General features: G+C 37.0%; 1 protein-coding gene across 1 annotated transcript in view; it reads right to left on the bottom strand.

Moving 5' to 3' along the window:
* Positions 1-25,372, bottom strand: part of STXBP4 (syntaxin binding protein 4) — a 59,645-nt gene that overhangs the window by 21,116 nt on the left and 13,157 nt on the right. Inside the window, exons 12-20 of the mRNA XM_058817406.1 lie at positions 22,906-22,988; positions 22,320-22,416; positions 20,898-21,010; positions 20,145-20,231; positions 19,007-19,072; positions 13,155-13,331; positions 10,748-10,864; positions 10,179-10,228; positions 8,913-9,043 (exon numbers count right to left, since the gene is read on the bottom strand). Coding sequence (XP_058673389.1) covers positions 8,913-9,043; positions 10,179-10,228; positions 10,748-10,864; positions 13,155-13,331; positions 19,007-19,072; positions 20,145-20,231; positions 20,898-21,010; positions 22,320-22,416; positions 22,906-22,988 — 921 coding nt within the window. The remainder of the gene's footprint in view (positions 1-8,912; positions 9,044-10,178; positions 10,229-10,747; positions 10,865-13,154; positions 13,332-19,006; positions 19,073-20,144; positions 20,232-20,897; positions 21,011-22,319; positions 22,417-22,905; positions 22,989-25,372) is intronic.

Here is a 25,372-nt window from a genome sequence, read left to right as displayed (position 1 = left end):
GCATACTGAACTTTACCTGAAGTGTAAAGGAAAAATTTACAGTGAAAAGAAAATTTCTGTTACCAAACACAATACCCACAGCAATCACTAATGCAAGGCAAAAATCTCCCTCCTTAACTCCCAGTTAATGATCCATATGCCTCATGCCATGAGGTAACACATCTAGTGTGAGCCATACATGCATTTTGTACCTCTTTTAGGTCTCCTTTACAAGCACCAAGTAATTATGTTTTCCTCTAGCAAATTCTCCTTAAAACACACTTTTGAAAAAGCTTCCTCTCTCATTCTTGGCAATCAACTTTCCTTGTACTTTCCATTTAAATGAACACACTTTTGTGCCGTGTACGTCTGAGGAACTCTGCTGGCCCTCAGCTTCTCACTCCTACCTACTGAGGAGAAGTGAAAAAATGTGACAACTGCAGGAGCTGACAGCAAAGCCTACGAGCCCTCTGAGACAAGATGAGCCCTGACAGCTCCAGCACACACTGATTCCCAACAAAGGGAATGCTGCTCATCCCCCTTCCCCTTGTCAGCATGAATCCAGATCTCTCAGGATGCTCAAAGAAAATGAACTCAGCACTGCCTGCCAAAAGCACACACAGTGCTTTGGGTCAGCTCCACTGCAAGGGTCACTTTGGATTTGGTCACCTCAAAGGGTGGCACAGGTGCTCACTGACACCCCGACCCACAGGGGGACATTGGGGTACCCACCCCTGCCCACAGCCAGCTCAACCTGAGCTCTCCCTGCCAGTGCAAACAGGGGATGTCAGACTTGGATTGGGACTGAGCCCTCAAGGATAAACTCCTGTCTCACCAGGGTATTTTCTGCCTTGCAGACGCTGATCTGGGGCAGAGACCAACTCCTGCCTCCCCTGGGTGTCTTCTCCAACTTGGGAACCATTTGCATTTCCGTGCCACAGAATTTCAAAGTTTGTTTCCTCCCTTATGTCAAAACACCATGCTATATTGAAGGATTAATATATCAAAATTCTAAGCATTATGTCAACAGAAATTAATAGAGAGACAGTTTAGGAAGTATTTACCATCCAGTAAAATTGTTGAATCTGGAGAGTTTTGACTTCAGTCTCCATAGTTACCAAAAGCAAATACAACTTGTATGGGAAGAGGCACAAAGTCAACTAATTTTTTCATAGAGGGGTCACAGTCTGAATGAAACAAGTCTGTAGATTTTTAATGAAGTTTTTTTTTTTTTTTCAGAGATTAAAAATGCTGGAAATTATCCTAATGAGACTGCACTAATCTTGTTAGGTCATCTGTATTTTAAGATATTATTATATCACTTGTTTTTCATTATTAAAATGTTTTGATTTGAAAGTCAGGACAGGCAGTGCCTATTCAAAAGCTGACTCATCTTTTCTCATTAAAGGTAAGTGAATGGAGAGAGAATAATTTGCTTTTCTAGCAGCAACAACAGAGTTCTGAAATCTAGGTCACATTAAAGAACTGTCTTGAAATCCAAGCTTTAGACACTAAATTGTGTTTTTCTGGGCTGTGAAACATGGGGATTAACATGCATATTCAATCACCAATAAATCAGCATGTAACTTGTTCACAACTGATATTTAAATGTATTTTCTGATTTGATCAGAGTCTAAAATTATTCTGTCCTTATTAGTGTCAGCTTTTATCTGGCTTCTCTGCTTGTCCATAATCACTGTAATGTTCTGATACTTGAACACCAAATTGAATAAGCAGGGTCTAGTTCCTGAGCCCTGTAACAAAACCCCCAAGTAAGGCCAGTTAGGTGAAAAGAATGTCATTCCTCACTCACACTCAACAAAACGTGGGTTTAGCCCAAGGAAGGGGAGTTTGGGGATAATTCAGGATTTAAAACCCATTGGTAAAAGGACCTTTCTTTGAAATGCCATTGAAAAACAAGATTAGAATTTTGTAAGGGCTTGACTAACTGGATCAAATGTCTGAAGTAAAGAGGGTGCAGCTGGATAAAGACAACAACAAAGTGTTGTATTCAAGATGTGGATAATCAGCTGCCCAGAGGGAAGTGGGCACACCCAAATACCTTTGGTTCTGGGAGTAGAAGAAAGTCCAAACTTCACAGGAACCAGTAACGTGGAGCTACAGGGGAAAGGAAGCCCCATTTGGGACATGGTGTGAGTTCATATTAAAGCAAACAAGGTTATTCCATTTTTGTCTCCTGCAGGAAGCTCTCAAGTACAGAACTCAATATAACTTTGATGAACTGGAGAGAAGGCAGAGAAGTGCAAAGGTAAGGAAGTGGCCAGGAGAGATGTGGTGTAGAGAAAAATTTACCAAACTGGCGTCACTCATTTGGGGGAACAGCAAACAGGGTGGAGATGCTACATGATCTTCAAATATTTTAAATGCTCCCACTAAGAGGAAATAGTGGGGTCAAGACAAGCAGTAACAGGCTTTAACCACAGTGAGAAGGATTTAAGCCAAAGGAAAAGGTATCTGGTGGCAAAGATAATTAAGGATAGCAATAGCTGGCCCACAGAAGCAGTGGGATATGTTAGACAAATACCTGTTTGTCTGAGCTAATTTGTGTTGCTAGAGGCACACGGATGCACGGTCTAATTGCTGCAGGTCCTTCCCAGCTAAATCTTTTCTGATGCCTTGTTGGCAAACTACTGAGTGCTACTTTTCTACACTTTTGTGTAATTTACATTATATGCAGACATTTGTTCTGCTTCCCATTTGCAAGGCGTTTTTATGTCTTGTGTTCATGGAGGTGATACATTTTAATTATATTATGCACCAAAGAACTCCTCTCTTGACTCCTTTGAAGTATTTCTTATAAACCCAAGGCAATCCTGGCCAGAGAAACAGGGTTTAGAGAATGTTTTCAAGGCTCATCAGACAGCACTTGTATTCACACCCCAAAATTAACACTAAAACCAAACAAAACAACAAAACCACAGTGAAAGGTAAAAAAGCAAAAGGGTTTTTTTTGGTCTTGTTTCCTTTTTTCTTTTTTTTTGGTTATTCTGAATTTTTTTTCTGTTCTATTTTTATTAGCCTTGATTTGGCTGCACTGGCATAACTTATTTCCATAACATTATAGGCACTGCTTCTAAGTACAGAGAAGCACTTAAATATCAGTATTTCATCAATGATGATGCTTACAGCTTGGAAGCCTCTTTTTTTATTTTTTTTTTTCAGTCAGAGATCACCACCCAACATCAAAACTTATCCCAGATTATCATAACGAATCTTGCAATTGAAAAGAATATAAAAGAGTCCAGGTTCTGCAGACAAGCTGTAAATCAGACATGAGACTTTTGCAGCTCAGTGGTTGATGACCCAGTACAGCCTGAAAACCACAGCTCTAAGTCTAAAACACCTAAAAAATATGTGGATAACCATGCATTACAAAATTAATGTGGATCCAGCACACAGCACTGAAACTTTGCAGCAGACCTACTGTACTGAGCTGCAGCAATTATGATAAAGAAGGCAAGAAACCAACTCAGTAAAATGTTGTCAGAAACCTGAAAGGGAGCGCGTGGCTGTCTGTGCTTCCTCATCAGTCATTCCTTCCCTGATGAAGATTTCCAGGGCAGACAGTGCAAAGGTGCTCCCTGACAATGTTTCATAGCCCAGGCATTTTTGTTCAATGAAAAGTCACTGCATAAACATCACACACAGTAATAATAAACCAGAAGAAAAGAATTTTTACAAGTCACTGATAAACCTGACAGTTACCAAAGGCTGCTGGAGAGCATCATCTCTGGTGTAACACTAAATTCTAGTAATTGTACGATACTGTCCAGGAAGGAAAAAAAAAAAAAGCTCCTTTCAGGATTTCCCATCAATAAGACACTTAATCAGAAAAAAATGTAAGTATTAAATTCAGAAGACTTTTGTTAAATCCTTGAGCTTTTGTTGTTCTTACCTGTGAACGAACAACTCAGCTGCTTCATGACTCAAATTCCTTTTTAAAATTGGGGCAATAATTTTAATCAAGGTGTAGGAATGACATCAGTAAAGCAGTTTGTATCAGACTTACTGACTGGAGAGAGAATGGACTTGTCTCAGAGGTTTAGTGCTCCCATTTCAAATTAATTTTTATACACACTCAATTTCATGTATTTTCAATACTGTTCAGTATTACATTTCTTAGTTGCAACATTTATTTTCTGTTGCAATGAAACATATTCAAATTCTTGGGCAGATTTTCTTTTTGAAATTACAGTTCTATGAACACTGTCAGAATTACAACTCTTCTTTTTTTTTTTTTTTTACCAAGCAGGCAAAATTGGACATTTAAATGATTTCCAGAAAATTAAAAGTCTTGCTGCAAGTAAATAGTTATGTAGAAAAAAGCTTTTGCATTCTTGCCTGCATCCTTGTAAAATGATATTAAATATGATTGGATTTTTTTTCCTGAAGATTACAGAAGCCATTTTCCTTGTTATGCAACTTTGAATTTTAATTTTTATGCAAGTACATAAGTTGTACTTGCATAAAAATTAAAGAAACCTTTGGGTTTCTTCCTGTGATCTGATTTGCAATGAATCTACAGAGTTGCAAAAAAGGTATCAAATTTTTAATGAAACATTCTGATTTTCAAAGGAAGGCAAAAATTTAACAAGGTCTGAAATATAATGTGAAACAGATCTACTTCTCAGCTTGGATATAACTGATGTTTATTGTAAAAATTAAAATAATGTAATTCTGAGATTTATATATTTTCTTTTTAATGTCAACTCAAATAAGATTCAACAGCAAAAAGTTCATTGAATAACCTAATCATATTACTTTTGACAAAAATGAAACTATCTTACCGTCAAGTATTTTTGTTAGGAGGAAAAAAAAAAAATCAACCTTCAGGGACTAGAAAAACCATGAAATTTTCCTTTGAATAAAACAGTTGATAAATTTCCTTTTGGGAAAACTCATTTCTTCTGTTGTGGTTAAAAGTTTCAAAGAAATAATACATATTAATGTCACCAAATCAATATTTTCTAGTGGAAGTACTGTCTCAGCTAATGTTTAGCTGACAAATATAAGCTTTTTACCTTTAAAGCACACAGCAGTGATATTAATTTTTTTGCTAGCAAAAACTACTAAAAAGGGAGCTGTACAGCTGCATTCAGGATACACTCTGTATAATTTATCAGGGCTCTTCTATTTCTGATTTCAGTAATTCACTGAAATATTTATGGCCTTGCCAGAACAATGAACACACAGAGTTATCTCTTTAGTTGTCATTATGCTGCTTCCAGTGGGGAAGGACAGGTACAGGTGTAGTTCATCAGCAGAAAGAATGTCAGAGGACTTCCCTCAATGCACACTCCTCCCTCAAGCTGGACCTTGCAGGAAATAATTTTGCCTAATACTAAAAATACAAGAAGATACAGCATCTTTAATATCAGGAGCCAAAGTAACAGAAGTTAACAGGACATGCCACAGTAACAGCTGGATTTTGATGTACAGGCAGAAGGCAGAAAGGGGAGGGGGAGCAGCTGATGTTCTGGCTGATGAACTACAGCCAATTACCTGCACAAAGTTACAGCACTGCTGTGTTCATAAAATACAAGATTCAAGAACAGAATAGCAAAAATGTATGAATAAATAATGTATAATAAATGTATAAATAAATAGCATTTATTCTGTTGTGATAGACAAACACACCAGGCCTGTGTGTATATGAATACTTAATAATACTGGCCCTTTTCAAAATAGCAAAATTGTTATTTGTGAAGCCTTGTTACTCTGTAGCTTAGTTCCACCCACACTGTCAAAAGAACAGGAAGGGAGAACTGACACTTTCCTGACTATGGAATGGTTTTGGCATTTAAACACATTATAGCTGAAAAATCCCTAAACTGAAGAAATGGATAGATCCAATATTTCAGCTTTTAATGCCAAAGATCTAAGGCATTGCCCAAAAATCAAAAGCAATTTTAACCATCAAGAGAACAGGGACTAATGGATGCTGAGCAGCAGCAGTTTCTATTCTTTTATCTAGTCAGCATTCAGGGAAATGAATATAAGATCCAGGCAACTAAACTTCTGCCTGTAGGATCTTCAAAATCAAATGCATAGTGACTGGCAAGATCAATATGAGTAAATTAAGTAGGAGTTTTGGAATCTGTATTAATTTGGATATTATTTGAGTGAACTTCATGATTGCCTCATGTCAAATCCCAGGCTGAGAGCAAATTACGGGAACGTGATGGGATAAAAAAGCTCAAAATTCAGTGCTTGAGTTCCCACTGAGTGGAGACCCTGGCTTCAGAGCACTTCCTGGATGTGGATGGTTGGAATTGTGTCAATTACAGCAAGATTGTAGTTTTGGACAGAAGTGTCAGAGGCAGAGGGAGGATATCAGCAGCCAAACTACTTGAAAGCTGTGTTATATGAGTGCCCATTTCAAAATGCTGATTGCCTGCTCTTTGATGAGGAGATAAGTATGTTCCAGGGTTAATCAGATTTTGGTCATTACCAGTACCCAGTGTATTCCTTTTCTAAATTTGTAATAGAAAAGAAGAAAATGCTATCACTATTCTTTGTAGCATGATTTGCACCATATGGTCTACTAAGTGCAGGCAGCAACTACTTTTAAATGCTGCAGTTCTTCACTGAGGCATTATTATCCTCTGCATGATGGAAGTCATTTCAAGTGTTCAGGAGATGCTCACATTCTGTAAAGCAGAACGGCCTCTCAAGGCTTGGTTTCTAAAAAGAGCTTACAGTCCTTAAAGAAGATGAAGAATGGCTCTTTCAAGGGATGAGCCTGATTATTCTGTTTATTACTTCATTATTTGCATTTGGGGTCTGGAGGATCCTGAAGCAGTAAGCCCTGGAAAAGGAGCTGTTGTTCTTTTCCCAGAGTCTTTGCCTGAAGAATCACCCAAGTGCCTTCACAGAGCTGTCACTCAGCCTGCAGAGCTGAGAGCTGATCTGCAGCAGTATCACAAGGCAACGTGTTCTTGAAGATTTTCAGGAATACACTGAAATTCTTCAAGCCTCTTCCCTCAGGCAAAATGTCAGCTATTACAGAGGAAGGGGATAGTTTGTGCAGATAACTTATAAATATGTCATTTTGACCTGGTTGTCAAGGAAGATTTTTTTACAAAGGAAGCAGTTTTCTGTTGGAAAAACACTCTGCAACATTTTCTTGGCACCCAGACTTTGTTTCACATGTATTGTAAATGAATCAAAGAGGAATTTTGGCTGGGGCTCCTTTAGTTCGTATTTACAAGAATGAAGCAAATAATGAAAGAGAAGTTCTATTTAGAAGGTAAAATGTATCACAGAGGTTTCCCAGCCAGACATTCTGATCCACTGAGCAACCTGAAAAATATTAACTCCAGTTCTCTCTCTAACAATTCAATAACCAATTATTATGCTGTGGACACCTTCCTGGGAGAAGGAAACCCTTCAGTCTGCACTGTAGTCTCTATTACACTTTTCTCTTTGATGGATGATATTTATGAAATACCACATACACAAGAGCCCACTTTCTATGACAGTTCATCTGCAAGAAAACTTCAGATCACATGGAAAACATTTAGTGAGAAGCTGGCAGAGAACACTGCAGACAGAATGCTATTCCATAGTTCCTTTGCCTTAACTACTTTTTTTTGGAGGGAGAGGGAGAAAAAAGCCAGTGAGGTTTAAAGCTTTAATCTCATACCCAAGCCTGTCAGAGCCCAAATCTATCTGTAACGCTCTCCAAATCAGAATGAACTCAGAAAGATGACGTTCAATCTTTAAATCCTTCTCTGCAGATCTATTTTTAATTCTCAGGTTCATAAAATGGATCCCTGCTGTGGCTCCAGAGCTTTCTAGCATGTATTCTACCCATTATGTTTGGACATAACCACATGGTAGAATTCAGCTGCATTTAAAACCAAAAGTTTTCTTTGCACAATTTTCTGCGTAGTGTAATAAGAGCAATTCAGTGTGACAGAACTATGATTATCATTGGTGGAAAACCAATTATCTCCTCTCCTGGTCACTGTTATTCTTTTCACTCCACCAGTAATTCTAACTCTAATATTCTGGACACTTTTGAACAAATTTTATCTTCTTATTTTGCTTTCTTTGCCACGGAATGAGTAATAAATCAATGCTTCATAAATAACATCAAAAAACTATTTTTCATATCTTATTTTCTCAACAACCATTTTTTCAGTCTCTTTCTAAATTAATTCCTGAACAGTCCTTTGATACAAGAATTATGGACAACCATAATTAACCACCTTTCCAAAACCTCCTGTGACGTACCATTTCTGTTCCATTTTTGTAAATCAAAATTGGATTAGAACTGACATGCCTGCCCAACTATAGGCAAATACCATCAAAATACACAATTATTTCAATGATCTGAACCAGGAATTATATGATAATTCAAACCTGTTTCTTAGACTTTCAACTGATGCAGGTCATTCCAGTCACTCTCATGAATTACCATCATTTTCACCAATGGGAACAGCTTTCTGTTCATGACCTGAGGACATACATGGATATCTCCAAATGGAACTGCTGCCTACATTCACCCCCTACAGCAACAACATCTTCATTAAAACACTTTGATACATGTTCATGCAAATCCAGCAGAATAACATTTTGTAAATATTCCAGTATGAAAAACAGAGCATTAAAGTAATGAAATTCTGCTAGTTTTACATGATTCTGGTAATCTTCACATTCCTCACTTTGGCATTAATTTTGTGCTGTAAGTTTTCCTGTGAAGAAATGTACTCTGGAATAACTTTATATTCTAATTATAGTTTGATGAAGATGCTGCCTGAGCTGACACTGAACCTGCTCTGTCCTTCCATGCTAGGAATGATTTATTCAGCCAGTTCACATCCAATTTTAAATGAAATTATCCATCTTCTTGGCTGATGAACTGATAGCAGATTTCAAAGCACACAGAGATGGACACACTCACTCACAATCTACTTCCAGAATGGCACGGACAGACTTGGCAAGGTCCCTGGCTTCTGCTGCAAGAGCTGCTGTGACAGTGGGTCCGACCCTTCCCAGCCGAGCCAGAAGTGCTTTAGTGGACAACGTCCTCCTGTCACTAAGATAATAAAAAAATAAGTGTTTATTTGTAATATGACAGAGGAAACGGCTCCTTTTAACAAGGTAAACTTGTTTTTCTGAAGTGCTTTTGTTCTCACTGTATGAACAAAAAAGATTCATGCTCCCAAACCAGTGGGTCAGCCCCAGCAGCAGTCCTGGCTGAACAATGAAGGTTTTTGGAAAGTTCAATTCAAATAACATTGAGAACTCAAAATGCAGTATCAAGGACTCAGAGGGCGTCAGGAAAGGAACTTGAATGGAATTTTCATACCAGCATTTAAGAAGGGACACTGCTTCATGGGACCCAACTCTTATCTTCTCTGCTGTTAGTGGGTCAGTTTGTCACCTCGGCTTAGTATTTGATAATTAATCCATTCATTAAAATAAATTCTGTGAACTTTATAAAACAGACAACATCGTTGTTGTGTGCAGTGCCAATGGGAACTGCATCTCACCCATTATCTACAATATCCTAGTGGGTCTGAGCCTATCTAGGTATTTTGAAATATAGTTCCAGTTCACTTCACTTAAATACATTTAATTTTCTTGAGAGCTGCATTGAAAAAAAACTGCAGGAAAGAGAGGGAACAATTTTACTGTTACATAAATATTAATGAAATGCTATCTGCAATATATAGCCACAATCATGCCAATTTTCTGAAGGACCAAAGGCTGCTTAAATCTTCTTGAATATTCCCAGCAGCTTTTTAAACAAGAAAAGTAACAAAATATAAATGGATATACATTTTATCAATTTATTTATATGCTACTGCATTCATTGTGATGCAAAATCCCCTAGGAAAATCTAAAAAAAAAAATTAAAAAATTGTAACCCACTGTTAAGGTTCCTTGCATTTTAACTAATCATTAGTACATTATAATTACTTCATGGAAACATCCAGACAATCATAGCTATGTAATTACTAACTGTTTTAATTTAATTTAATTCAGAGGTTTTTAATGAAGCTGTATCCTGAAAGCCTAATTTATAATTCACACCATTTCCTCTCCTTCAATAAAATGACACTCAGAACTATACAGCAAAAGTATAGAAAAAACTAGCTACAAGGCATTTCTTTGAGACTTGGAAACAATAGTGGAGTTTTTCACTATTAATATTGCCATTTCATTACCTTAAAATTGTTGAGGAAGTAGAGTTATCTGAAAGTATTTCATGCACAACCTGTTGGTCACAGTCAAGAAGTTAACAGTTTATAAATCAACACAGTCAAAAAGTTAATACCTTATAGTTTGATCTTCTATTTGGGGGTGGGGGACTTGATTTGCAATTAAGTAGTCTAGTTTCTCCCAGCTTGAAGGGCAAAAATAAAAACCAAAATATTATAATCCCTTTAAATGAAGTAAATAAAACCATATCCCTCTTTTTGTTGTTGTTTCATTACATGCTAAAGAATTATCAACTATTAGCTTTTCTGCCTTTTTCTTCTGAGGAGTTTCATAGAAATTGAGAGAGTTTAGGTGGAGAAAATTATCTGATCAATTTCATTTGTCCAGTACAGCAAAACCCAAAGATTATGTAAACTACCAGATGGATGTGCACACTTACACATCATCTATATTTGTAGGAACGAAAGGATTTCTGCAAACTGGTTTATAGCTATTTTACTACACTCATTCCTCACAAACATCAACAAAACCCTTTTCCAAGTAAGATATTGTTAAAAATGAAAGGCAGAGTTACCTCTACAAATTGTAGCAACTTTTCAGTGGCCACCTCAAAGGTCTTCCTGGCCGACTCGGATTTCCGCAGCTGGCAGTCAAGCACTGTAACCCTCTTTCTCAAGTCGTGAATGCTCTCCTGGGAAAAGTATTTTAGGGCTTTTATTCTAATAATTTTCCTCCCATGGTTCACACAGAGACATAGTGTGAACAGAGTGTTTGGAATGTTTAACACGCTGTTTTCTATATTTCTGTAAAACATAAAACTGGAATGTCTGAGCAGCTGGCGAATCAGCTCCAAACAGCAACAGATTTTGGCAAATGATAGAAAGGTAAATTAAAATTCGAAGATAACAACAGGAATAGGGCTGAAAATTAAGAGAGTTTGAACTGACTGATAAATGGATCAAAAATACCAGCCTAATGGTGACAGTAGCTCAGGAGGGTGCATAAACAGCCAGAACAAACTCAGTCCCCTAGCTTGCATCCACACATCCATCGGCCAACACAGTAATTATGGCACATCCTGGAGGAAATTACCCCCTAGGATGTCTCTGCATGCACTTGTATAACCTATTGATCAGTGTTATGCATCCCTCCCTCCTTCAGTGCAGAAGATGTGAGCCCTGTTAGGTCCAGCTCTGGAGGCTCTGGGTTTCATTAGAGTTCCTGGCACTGTTCCTGTGACAGGACCATGAGTAAAGTCCTCACGTGGACCTGGGCATGTTCTGCTCAGCACAGCTGTCTGCTGGACACAAGATCTAGAAAGATCTCTCCAAAATACAGAAAAAGCACTGTAGTTAAAAATAAACTTTTTCATCACACTGCAGGTGATCATTCTGAAAGCCCACAACCTACTCTAAAACCCCTACAAAATAATCACCAAACCCCACTTACTAACTTCACTGGAAGCAAATAATTTGTACAAAGATGCAGAATCATCATCCCCCCTGAATGTCTAAGAATTTATTGATTCAAACACCTTTTTTTGATAATTTCACTGTAAACTCTGGAGAAGAAGCTGGTGAAAGAACTCACTCTTTCCCACTAAAAAAGTGAGAGGGACCAATCTGATTTTTATTTATGCCTCAACATATGTTATATTCCATTTAGTGGATGTGTTTTAGCAGGAGATTTACTCATGCATTAAAGAAAAAAAACCAGGTGTGACCCTGCCTAAAACTTGGCTCCTGTAACTGACTCCCCTTTTACAGCAGGGTGGGGACAAAAGGCTATAAAATGGAGTTGGGACCTACTTAATACTGCTTCTTTTGGATAAGAAATGCAGAGATTGGAATCTCCACACAGATATTGTAGTACTCAGTCAGAATTTCAGGAACTCAAGCTAGAATCTCTGGAACAAACCTCCAGGAAAGCAACCCACACTGTATGAATTTCTTAAAATTTGGCAATTTATAGAAGTCCTAGAAAACAAACAGTTTTCTAGAGTCTAGATGCAAGAACACCTGACATAAAAGATGGAGCATCTCACCCAGATGTTCAGAAAAAACATCCAGGGTGTGATTTACCTCATCACTCACACTCAGATAATTGGAATTCCCCCTGGGAGCCACAGGGATTTCCTAAGCTGTTCTCTGCAAGCTTGTTTACCCCAGAGCTTGACTTTACCTTCTAATGTCTTGAAATATTAAATTAATTCTCAGGATGAAACAAGACAACATTTCAGTTGGTTTTCTTCACCAGGTCATATGCACATTCATTTTTCATGAGAAAAGCAAGGTAACCTCACAAATGCCAACCTGCTTGCACTTGTTAAAACTGTGTCAAAAACACAGGTCAGGAGTTATGAAAAAATTTTTTGAAGTGCATCAAGTATTTTATTTCTTAGCCTGTTCTGAAATGCCTTGCTGGAGATGAAGTAGTGAAGTAGACTTAAAATATGAGGTTCAAATAATTTTTTTTTTTTTTGCAGGATTAGTAGCATTCAAATTATTACCTTGATTACATCTAAATTTACTTTGGAACAGGACTCAAATGATTACCTTGATTACATCTAAATTTACTTTGGAACAGGACTGGACTTTACATGGTTGTTATTTGCCTAACAGAAACATAAACCTGAAGGCCATTTTCACACGAGTACAAAAGCATAAAAATATATGCAAGGTGTACTCTTTAAAGACAATACATCTGCAGCCCAGAAACTATTCCATGCTTAATGCTTGAGATGTGCCACTCTGACCTATAACCCACATATACCAGGAGCTCCCGTTTTTCCAGCCCAAAGATGTCTGGATAAAGGAAGCCTTGTACACTTCACGTTACCCTCTCCAATCCACATCATCCCAGTTATTGAATAATACAAGACAAACAGTGACCTACTTTAGAAAAGCAGATGAAAAGAAAATGAAAACCAGATACATGACAACAGCAAGGAAACCATGGTAACTCTGACAGGCTTTGCTTACTTTATTTTGGCCAGAATGCTCAGTGAGCTGAGCCTTCAGCTCTCCAATTTCAGCCTCCAAGAGGCGAATCACCTCCTCATAGTCCAGCTCCATGCCCCGGGCCTGCCTCTGAGCAGCCTCTGCAAGGTGAATTCTGCTGCGCAGGGCTCGCGTCTCCTCCACAGCTGCCTTGGCTTCCTGCAGATTATATAATTCAGAGGAGAAGTTACAACTCCAGCTACCAAAAAAAAAAAAAAAAAAAAAAAAGAGCAGATTTAGCTCACAACAACTGCAGTTGGCATCAGGGCTGCCTGTTAGTGGTCGTGGTTAGAGGGTTTGATGGCTAATTTTTAACATTGTGATGTGCAAATGAAAAGCAGCTATGTACAGCGACATAATTTTCCTAATAAATTAAATTACAAGTTCTATAATTACTGAAAATCTACTTGAATGAAAAGTTTTCTTGAAATGCACCAGATGCTGTTGATCTGCCCCATTGCTTTCACACCAAAAATTACCTTAATGAGATGTTACTTCATTTTATTTTTATTGCTTAAATTCACACTCTAGTCACAGCACACACATCATGTGGATGGACTTTTAATGCAAGTAATTCAGTCCACACTCTTTTCAGAATCAGTGCTTTTTTTCAAAATCTATTTTTCTACCTCTTTCCTGGTCCTATTATGTTCCTAATATCCTGGATTATCACAGAAGAGTGATAGATAAAACTTACATATAAATAATGTACAGAAAATCAGAAACCGTTAGCGTTTAATTCAGCTAACATAATCCCTAAATGTTGCAAAATCTCCTTTCAAGAAAGATATTGCTCAGTTCATTTTAGGACTGAATATTAATTGAAATTAACTGATTAGTAAATTAGAAAGCCAAACTAAAGGTCTGTACAATGGAGTTTGTTTACACTCATCTAGGAATAAAACAAACAAACTGCTCACCAAAATGTACAGGCTCACTGGCACCAAAATCACTGAACCATCTTTTCCGCCAGCTATTAATTAATCTGTAGGAAAAGTCACTTTATATCAATTTTCTGAATAATTAAAGTTATCAGATTTGAATACACAAATTCACAGAGCTAGAAATTTTTTTGTTGCTCAGTTAATGATACTTAGGTGAATATTCTATTCCTGGTCTACCTATTACATTTTATAATTATAATTATATCCTGGTTGGGAACGGAACTAGAGGGAAAACAGGGGGGTGTTTCTCCTCCCATAGAAGAGAAACACACCATGACTCTTTTCCATGGGGAGGAAATAACCTTCCAGAAACTAGGTTTGAAACTGCTGTTTCTAAAAAACCTAGATGACCAGATCTTCCTGTTTTGTGGAAGCAATTGCAAATAAAAGTTGTCGTAATAGAAACGTCTAGAGAGGTCAGTTAAACTTTAAAATGCAGATTTAATTATTTCCTAACATAGAAGCATTTGTCCTGTACAATCAATATCCTTCAAGTTAGGTTTTCCTATATTTTGTGATAATGTTCTTTCTGTAAAATGCTCTACCAATCTCAGCTTCATATGACTTTTAACCTCTACACTGTTATTCTTAATAGACAATATATTCTGGGCCACAAATCAGTTAATCTCAGTGACATAAAACCAGTACATCATCTTCCTCATCTTTGCAATATAATATAATACCAATTTGGACAATGGCCAGGGACATCCTGGACTCTCAGAAAATAGAGCAGTGGAAGTAACCACACATGTAGAACAGCAACACCATTAGTGCACACAGGTGACATTGGTGTTGCATAATTTAGAGGTTTCTGTTACAGGGCAGAAGCACTAAGAGATCCATTTAAGTGACCTTTAATTTGACAGCAAGTAGAATGATTTTCTTTATTCCTTTGGAAGCATTTGGGTGAACTACACAGGGACCAGCTGCATCTGGAAGCACAGACTCATCCCAAGCTGAGATGTGTGTGTTTTTCCTCAAAGTTGTGTGTTTACAGCACCGAGAGCAGTGTGAGTGAGGGTCATTACTGCTCACACACACTCCCTGAAAGCACAGCAATCACCCCACCCCTCCTGCAAGCTGCTCCTGGCACTCCTTTTTCCTAGAAACAATTCAGGGAACACAGGGACTTCTAAGAAGTTACCAACCTACAGAAGTGGAAATCAAATTACTGCCTTTGGGGAGGGCACTTTCTTGCCAATGTAAGAAAAAAAATGAATCAACAGCAAGAAGAGCTGGGCCCTGCTGCTACAGAGGATGAGTTGGGAGCCTTCAGCAGCAGAGGCATCCTTGGGAAACAGGCTGGAGGTGGGAAAAAGATTCTTGGAGACAAAAGTGAAAAGATGCTCTGACGTTAAGTTTGACTAATATAAATGAACACAGAGTCCTTGAGAAAGGGTGGCATCTTAAAAACCCACACTCAGGAATTATTTAAATAAACTGACATGAGAAAAGTGAGGAGAAAATTGCTATTGTGAAAAGGGAGGTCTTCATTTTGAAAGAAGACATCCTTGAGATAAAGGTTTAATCTCTTATAATCCAGAATTGCCTTTACTCCTCCATTGTTTTTTCGGAACCCCAGATGTTGAATATTAATTTCTCTGTAATAGCAGACTAAGTATGACCAGATTTCAACAGTGAAAGACCTAAAGGAATAATTAAGGAACAATGGCTTCTTACATTACAATGAAACAATTACACACGCTACAACTGAATTAGTAAAATTGTCTGACACACCAGAGCTGTTTGCTGGAGCAGAGGGGCACAAAGGGAAATTACTGCATTGGGTTTTTCCATTCTCCATTTACTGGAATTGGCACTGTGGGCACACAGTGGGCTCTCTCACCTGGCAGGTAAGGGGGCCCCACCAGTGAAGAACTGATGGGTAATACCCACTTCAGCAACATGAGCTCTTGTCCCACTCAAATGTATGATAAAGTGTCCAAAGCCAGGCTGGACAGGGCTTGGAGCAAGCTGGGATGGTGGAGGGTGTTCCTCTCCATGGCAGGGGGTGGAATGAGATGAGATTTAAGGTCCTTTCCAACCCGAACCAATCCAGGATTCTAAAGCACAACAGATAGGGGATCTGCAGCTGCTAATATTTCATTTATATAAACACCTCATGGGACCCATTGTTCTGATCTGGTATGAAGCCACTACAGCCAATAAGGAACTAACAGCTGGAGGAGAGAAGCTGAATCCTTAAAAAAGCAATTTCAAGGTACAGGTTTCTTCCTAAGCCAGGTTCTATTTCTTCTTTGGATAGATTCAAGTGTAAGAAGGTTTTATCCAAGTTTTATTCCAGCCACGACAAACACCTAAACTAAGATATTCTTTTAAACTCTGTGAAAATTGTAGTTACAAACCAATCATGCTTGTTGATTAATTCTACAAAAATTGTATATTGAAATCATCCTTTACAAGACGTTTGAATATCTTTACTATGTATTAAAATAAAAAACCTAATGAAATAAACCAAACACTTCTTTCAGGCAGGGTGAAATAGATTAGATACTGCTTCCAAAACAGCAGTCATTCAAAGCCCCTATTTTTCCCCTCAGAGAAAACAACCACAGATAGCAAATCTCAGCACTATGAACCAAGTCCTGGAGTTTGGGATACCACAAACAATTTCTTATCTTCACAACCTCTCCCATTTCCTATGTTCAGCTGAGTGCTCCAGCTGACAGAAAGTACCCAGAAAAAGCTGTGCTACAGAAGGGATCATTCAGGCTGAAATACCCCAGGACTCTCAGGCAGCACAGGATCCAGCCCAACTCCTCCAGGAAGACACAAGACACCATTACAGATTTCACTTTCGTGCTCCTGGCAAGACTTCAGGTACTCAGAAATGCCTTTCTGTGTTTTGTGCCAATCCCAGCTTACATATGATTTCAAGGAAGCCCCAAAGATATAGTGCTACATCACAACTTCAAAGCAAAAACAGATCAATTAATGGATTTTAATTGTCTCACACCAATATTAGAAAATAATTACTACCTCACTGCAAGTTTAGCAGCATTTCTAATTTTAAGAGTTTATTCATGCTGTTCATTACTGAGTCAAGCACTGTTTAATGAATTGGTACTAACAAAGCATGTTCATTAACCAGAATATTTGTACCTCTGTCTTAATTAATCTGTAATCTCTGCAATTAACAATTAGTAGAAAAGAGAAATACCACAAAATATACCTCAATATATGATTGGTAACCTAAATCCTCATTTAAAACGTTGTTTTTTCAGGAAAGCAGTCATTTAAAAGAATGTTTAAATTATGCTAAAGTCAGAAGACCTTAAGGATAGCCTTAAATTGGGTTTTTTGTTTATTTTGGTTGTTTGTTACTTTTAATCAGGCCATTAGGGTTCAATAATGTACTCATTAACTCCTTTCACTAACCAGCTCAAGCAGGAATGCACATCATAAGTTAAATGGCAACTTGTACTATAAGTAGCCTATTTTTAAAAAACTTATCCGTGTGAATCTCAGTGCCAATATTGTTTTTAAACAACAGAAATATATATAATAATAAATATAATGCACTTGAACGTGCACCAAATATAAACAGAAGAAAAGGCCCATTTAAAGCCCACTTTTATCTCTTAAAATAGATCATACAATGCTATAATTATATATAATTTAGTATTTCTCTTTCACTTCACTACATGGAACCCTTTCAATGCCTACAACAAAATCAGTATTTATCCCTGGGAGGTTTGCAGGGCAAAACTGAATCTCACCACAGCACGACAGTACCTGAGAAAAATAAAAGCAGGAGGACCTCGAGTGGTGGCAAATGGGCACTGCTGAAATTAAAACATCTTAAAGCAGCCCTGTCCAAGGCTGCCTTCCCAGGAAAAGCAGGTTTGTACTGGGGATTGTACTCTGCACCAGCTTTAGCCTGGACTAATAACACTGAACAAGTGTTCTGGTCTGGAACAACACAGTCAGCCCATTAGAGATGGGAATTCAAGTGCATTACTGGAACAATCTTCCAAGTAAATTATATCCAGGAGATAACCCAATTTATTTCCCACAGTGTACAGAAGGAAACAACACAATATTAATGGAAAAAGCTTCCAAGCAAGCTCTTGTATATTCAAGGAATAAAGGTAATAATGAAGGTGTTCAACGAATCTTAGGAGCAAGATATAAAACTAATCTTAATAGAGGGGATTTTCAAAACTTTATATTGCATTTTTACATGACATGTGACATGAGAAACCCACAAAGAACAGGTGCAGCAGTGCAGGAGGGAAGGAAAGCAGTCAGCTCATTAGAAGGAAAAGCTGACAGGGTGTTCAGGAGGAAGAGGGAACAGGAAATCTCCTTGGGTTTGAATCCAGGCTATAAATTACATGGGACTTACATTTAATTGGGAATTTCCTTTAAGAGACACAAGGAAGCCAAACACTCTGATTTATTGGCTCATAATTATAGATAAATTTGGAGACTTTCCTCAGAAAACCCTGACTACAACTTTTTTTCCTGGTAATTTTTTCACACTTAAGACTGGTTGACATATAAAGTAGTTAATGTTAGGACTGTAAATTAGGCAACTTTGCCTAAGAGCAGCAAAATCTCTTTAAGAACACTTAAGACTAGAAAGGTTCTACTACATAATTGTCCCACTTCATTGATCCAGCTGGTCTCAGGATTCCTATCTCAATTCAATAGCAGAGAAATCGATTACTGCTCTAAAAGGTGAAGAATCAATTCTTCACTTTTAATTAAAAGCTCTTTATAGCACAAGAACCATCTTTGTGTTGAAATCAGTGTGAAATTATACCCTATATGAGCACTAAGAGAAAAAGAAGTGCTCCTATCTCCCTTCCACAAAAAAATTTAAAAACTTTTACATGATTATAATTTTTAGAGATTTCAACATACTTGCTTGACTACTTGAAGCTGCTCTGCTAACTGCTTCTGTAAGTTCACAGATTCAGACAGTTCTTCCTATTAAAAAAAAAGAATGATAAATAAGTTTGAAAGACAAGGAGTTTTGATCCTAAAGCAATTACCTCTTTCAAAACTACAGATAACAATACTTAACTTCTATCAACAACTTTTATAAAACCAGTGATAAAAGCATCTCTAAAACATAACTTTTCTGTGAGTTCATTGAGGCTGTTTAAGTTTCTTGAGTATTTTAGTATTATTTACTGAACATTTCTGGGATGGGTGCAAAAGAGTGTAAGAAATAAGTAAATTTATTATAGATTGATGATTGTCAGTTTTCCACATCAGCAATTTAGGGACACCTGGTCAGAATTCCCTGTGTTCAATGTAAATGGGGTTTTTTCATTTCAGTACAAAGCTCTCAGAAGAAGAATCATTGTGCATAGAACAGAGAACTGACCTCTGGCCATCTCAACCCAATGTTTCTGTAATTTACAGCAAGAAATTTTTTGGACCAATGGGCAATTTTAAAAATTGTCTTTGTCCCAAGCTCAGTACTCCTGTTGAAGAACCAGAGTTATGTAAGCTGAAAACAAAACTTCCTATCTTAAGGTTTGTTAAAAAAGAAATTCAGGACCATGGGAATGTGGTAGCAACCTGGGGTATTAAGAAATCCTATTTATTGCTTTAGGACATGGGAATTTTGTAATGTCTGGGAAAAGATGTATTAATTTTGCACACAGATTAATTTATCCTCCAGTTCTGATTCCTTTCAGAAGTATCAGCACACACTCAGACTCTGCAGTTACTAGAATCATTTTTAAAAAAAATGGCCATGCAAATCAATCATTTCTATACATTCACTTCTGTGAAATGTCTGCTTAGTCTCATTTCTCTATAGACCAGATTAAAAAATGTGTTAGCATTCAGTAAACTGGCTAAAATACACTGTCTCCACAAATACATTGTAAGCAATCTTCAAACGTGACTAGGACTGTCTGCACTGCCATTTTATTTATCTATGAAAAACTGCACATGAAATTCAAATAACCAATAAATTCCTACACACACTCAAAAAAGACCCCTAGTCTCTTGAATAATTTAAAGCAAATAAAAAAATAAGTGTTACCTTTAATTTGCTAATTTCTTTTAAAGCTTCATTTCTTTCTTTCTTAAGTTTTTCCACATCATCCTCCAAGGAATCACAGGTTACAAACTGTGTGTACACAAATATATAAGGTTGGAATGGATTGCTAACTATGTCTTCCATAATCTTTAACATCTTATATTAAAAGTTCTTGTTAATAAAAGGAGAAGAAAATATTAATTTTAGGATGATTTATAGATCTGAAAATGCTAAAAATGTTTAATAAAATTTTAAACAACTTATCTTCCAAATGAACAATTACTTTTCCTTTTAAAATGGATTAATAAAGTGTTTTTAAAAGTATCAAGAATGTGTCACTATTTCCATATTTTAAATAATAAGGCATTATATTTTAGTGTTAATATACTAAAAATGCTCTTTTTTAAAGTCACCTCTAAAATAAAATGATTTTCACTGTAGCAGTAGTTCAAATCACTGGGCCCAGTAATTGTTTCTCAATCACACAGGTTGTAGCAATCCAAATTCTATTAAGAAACCTCAGAAAATCAATGTTGTCCAGACTTACAACAACAAACCACAATTTAATTACATTAACTGCTTTCTACAAATTAGGCTGCTTAAAAAAAGCTTCACAGAAACTAGGTTATCTTAAAGAACCCCATGCTGCAAAGCTGTTTCAAACATCTGCCCAAGATTTGGAGTTATTTTACATACAATAAACTCTCCAATAATCTCCTCCCAACTGTTCAAACACTGACCAGGCACATATTTTACCTGTGAGTCCTGTAAGCTGGCAACTTCACCCGTCCCAAAGGTTTCAGATTTGTGGCCATCATCAGTTTCATCTGACTGCACAGACAACAGATTCCTTGAAACTTCAATGAAATCTAGGAAAAAAAACCAGTTCAGGTTTGGTTGTTGTAGCCTGGAAGTTCAGTTTAGTAACAGATCATTGATGCAACACAACTGCCAATATCACCACGAACAGCCACTCTGATAAATGCAATTTTCTAAAGGAAAAAAAGACAATCAGAGAGGTATCTTCAAAGAGAAAGTTCTGGTAAAGCTGATGAGAATAAAAATGCCAAACACATTGGAATTAAGGATCCTCAAATCAAATTGTGAAGGAGAAAAGAAAACAAAGGGGGTGTGAAGTTCACCTTCAAGGTACCTGAGAGGTTCTGCATTTGGCAGGTGTCTGTGAAAAATGAAATAAGTCTGCACACCAGGTGTACACACCTGCCCTTCCAATCCATTGACTTCACCAGAGGAGACAAGAAAAAGGAAAAATTTCCTGCTAGCTCAGAGCTCATGGTTTCCTTTTCAGACCCTTTATACCCTTGACAGAGGCTTGGTGAAATTGATGTTGACCAAGTTGAAAGTTTTAAACACAAGCAGTCTCTAATGCACAATCAACATGACTTGGATTACCCATATATTTTGGATTTAAAAATTCTGCTACACTATGACAGAAATGTGAAAATATAAAGGTCAGTTTAAACCACATAAAATCTGATAGAACACCCAGTATTTTTCTTGCTGAAGATCTTTTTGGATGTTTAAGTATAAAATACTATTTTTCACACACTAGTGTTTTTCACAGACTTTAGGGAAAGGGAAATTTCCATCAGTTTTAGCATCAGAACCATCATGTCTCACAGTTTCTGAAAAATATTTTTAAATTGTGTGTGTCATCAACCAAAATTGTTACAACCACAAGAAGCAACTCATTCTCATCCGAATTAGGTTTAGCTGGAAGAATTGTGATGGTCTCCCTGCAAACCTGTTTCTATATGCAATAGTTAAAATATTCTTGCTTCCCACATACTGAAATTAAGTGATCCATCTGTTTACTTGCCTCAAGAAGCTTCTTTAACCATCAAAACTCTCCCAAATAATTTCTGGAACTATTACAGTTCCCTATTGTCAGAACAAAAAATTCAAGATTTTCTGAGCACAAAATAAAACTTTCCCAAGGCTGCTCTTAATAAAATAAATTTGTGATTTGCATTCCCATTACTTAGTTTCAAGTAGAACTTCAAGCTTATTTTTTTACAGCAAAAAAAGGTTCTTGCCTCAAATTATTATTTTATTTGCAGCAGCCCAATACTGACAAGAAATATATTAATGGTTATTATCTATAATTTTTGTATTCCTACTTTTCATTATTTTCTATGGTAATTAACAAATTAATACCTCCAAAAGACACTGTTCCTTTAGAATCTTTATGAAGTTGCTGCCTTAGGGCTTGCTGCTGTTCATCTGTGAGTTGAATCCCAAGATAATTCAGTGCCTGGAAGGAAAAACTTATTTTGGAGTGAAAAAAGAAAGGACGAAGGATAATGACTGCAGGGACATGGGGGAGTAATTAAAGACCTACACTTCAAAGAGCCTTTGTATCCTGGTACACTCTCACTGACAACACATTTATTCCAGAGCCACTCAGTGACTTTTCCTTCTAATTGAGAGATGTTCAGATATTATTTAACCTTGAATGCAGATGAGTGTAATAAGCAAACCCCTTTGTCCTTAATAACTGCTTTAAAAATCCTGAGGGAAGTTCTGATTCCCAGAAGAGTTAATCAGTAATTAGATTAACAAAAACAGTAATTTGCCCAATACATAAACTGAAATATTGGCCTGCAACATGAAAGATCCACCGAATAGATAATTCTGTGTGTCATTTATACTTTAAAGTTTGTCAGCCTAGAAATACTGTCCAGATGTTTTACCTGCATCATGAAGGGGGAAGAAGGAGAAATCAAGATTTTTAAGTATTTACCCTCTCCAGCTTTTCTGTTTTGAGATGAATACTCAGGTTCTTTCCTTGGGGCTCATAATCATCATTCTGGCTGGGGGCAATAACTAAGAGATAAAAAAAAATAAAATAATATTAATGCAGTGGTAACTATTGCTTTGAAAAAATTTGTTCTGAAGCGCTGCTCATCAAGTGGATGCCAGCTAAATACCCACCTGCCAAAAATACATGTTAATCCTTAGACTGGCTTCGTTTTTTAAAGGACATAATTGTAACCAACAAAAACTATGGGTATCAATCACTTCCACTAATTTTTTTTTTTTTTTTTTTTGCATAGAAAAGTGACAAGTAGGAAATGAACAGAAAATAACCAGGAACGGCTTTCAGTGATCCATCAAGCATATGGCTTCTCCTTGTGGTATTTTCTCTCAGAGATACACCGATACTCGGGAAACAGAAAGGGAAACACACTTGTGAATTCCAAGAGAGACCTCCAAGACACACCCTCAGTGTAACTGGCAACTGGCACATGGAGTGATCTAGAAAACACTGGGGAAGAGAGGGAACGACCTGCTCCCACACATGGCATGGAGCTTAGGCTGAACTCCACAGGCCCCTCGGTAATTTTTCCTGGGAAGGAACACTTTTCTAAGAACTCCTGTCCATCAGGCCATCACCCATCAGCCCCTTTCTACCCTTATAGGCAGAAACACAAGTTTAAATGGGTTTTTTGGACTATCACTTTGGATTTTAGACGCATGCAAATAAAAAAAAATATCATTGTTTGCATTCCTTATTTATAAATATAATGTAGGTCTTAATTCATCATTTCATTAGTGAATTAAAAAGATACTGAAATCAGACCAGTGTTTGACAAGAAAAGGATCTTGCAGTTTGAGATTCTCTCCAAAGGAACAGAAGGAATCACAGAGAATTCTTTTTTTTTTAAATTTTTTTTTAGTTTCACAGCATATCTGTTTCCAAGCTCCAAGTAATTTACATTCTCTTTACATGCCAAAAGCATAAACCAAAATATCTTGAAAATCTCTGACATTAACACCTCTCACATCCTATATTAAAAGTCTGAAGGCAGTGAGCTAGAACCTTGGTGGAATTGGTTCAATTTCCCTTCAGCTCAGAATGAAAAAGCCTCGTGTGTGAGTTTGGGCAAAAACTTCTCAAAACTATGCTGATTTTTTTATAAAGTGTTAAAAACAAGAGTATCTCATCTAAGAGATGCTTTAATTTTTCAAGGTTATCTTTGAAACTTTATCCTTGAAAAAGGGCAGCATGAAAGAAGTGGCAGGTTTTTTAAAGATGTGCTGTTAAATAAGAAGAAAATGAAACATGACTAGAGCTGCAAGTATTTGTGCTTTCTGCTCTACTCCCTCCCTACATTCTTCAGATGTGTTCAGAGACTGTGCCCCTCCTGGTATCTTCAAAAAAATAAGCTCCTGTGTACTGAATTATATTAACCAAGAGTCTTATATACTGAATATATTAAAAAAAAAGACTTTTGTCTTGTTCCTTTGATTCAGTGTTTGTCATAGCCAATATGTGAAAACTGTGTGATCCTCAATCTCCAGGTGTATTCAATACTAAAACTTTGCCAGTTTCAACAACCTACATTTGCTCAGCTCACCCTTCATGGCAGGGAACCAGCTGGTCAGATTTGCAATGTGGGAACTGCTTCATTTTAAATTTGAATATCTAATATGGGGTATAATAAATGCAGGTACAGTTTAAATACTATCAGTGGAGAGATATCTGGAATGAATCAGATTCTGTGCATTTGTTCTTCCTCTCCTCAGTATGTTAGACATGAGATTGAGAAGTTCAGCTTAAGCTTAACTGCTACTGCCTGAAGAAAAAGAATATTCGGGTGTGCACAGAGAAATACAGAACAGAGCCAGTTCTATCAGTGTGCCAATGGGGACTCCCATTATTGTGTCACACTGTTTCTAAATACAACATACTTGTTTCCCACAGGAATTACAATTGTTCAGCTCAGATTTGGTTCTGACCATGTTTCACAAACCCTGTTTTTCCTTAAATGTTGTTTTCAAAATATTTCAAGATGTGATCAAAGTAACTCTTGTCCTTGTTACAATGTCATGACTCTAAAACACAAATATACATGATAGATTGTATTTGTTACTAATGGAAAAGCTGTTAAGAGAGCTGCATGTTAATTCTAGCCTTTCAATATGCTGCCCTGATTTAAGCAAAAAAGCCATGCAAGCAGCATACATGCCCAGAATTTCATCAAATCAAGAAAGCACAGTTTCTATGGCAACCTAATCTTGATCTATATGTGAGTCTTCATTATCAGGTTTCTACTGAGTCTATTATCATGACTGCTGTATAGCAAATGTTGTGATCACTCATTTTTGTTTGGTTTCAGCTGTTTGTTAGAGACAATGTAAGTTATATTTGACAGAAGCTACTAAAAATCCATTGATCTCAGTGCTTTATTTAGGAGTATAAAAAC

Source organism: Ammospiza caudacuta, chromosome 19 (assembly GCF_027887145.1).
Source record: "Ammospiza caudacuta isolate bAmmCau1 chromosome 19, bAmmCau1.pri, whole genome shotgun sequence".
Taxonomy (NCBI): Eukaryota; Metazoa; Chordata; class Aves; order Passeriformes; family Passerellidae; genus Ammospiza; species Ammospiza caudacuta.
This window is presented reverse-complemented; position numbering and strand designations above follow the sequence as displayed.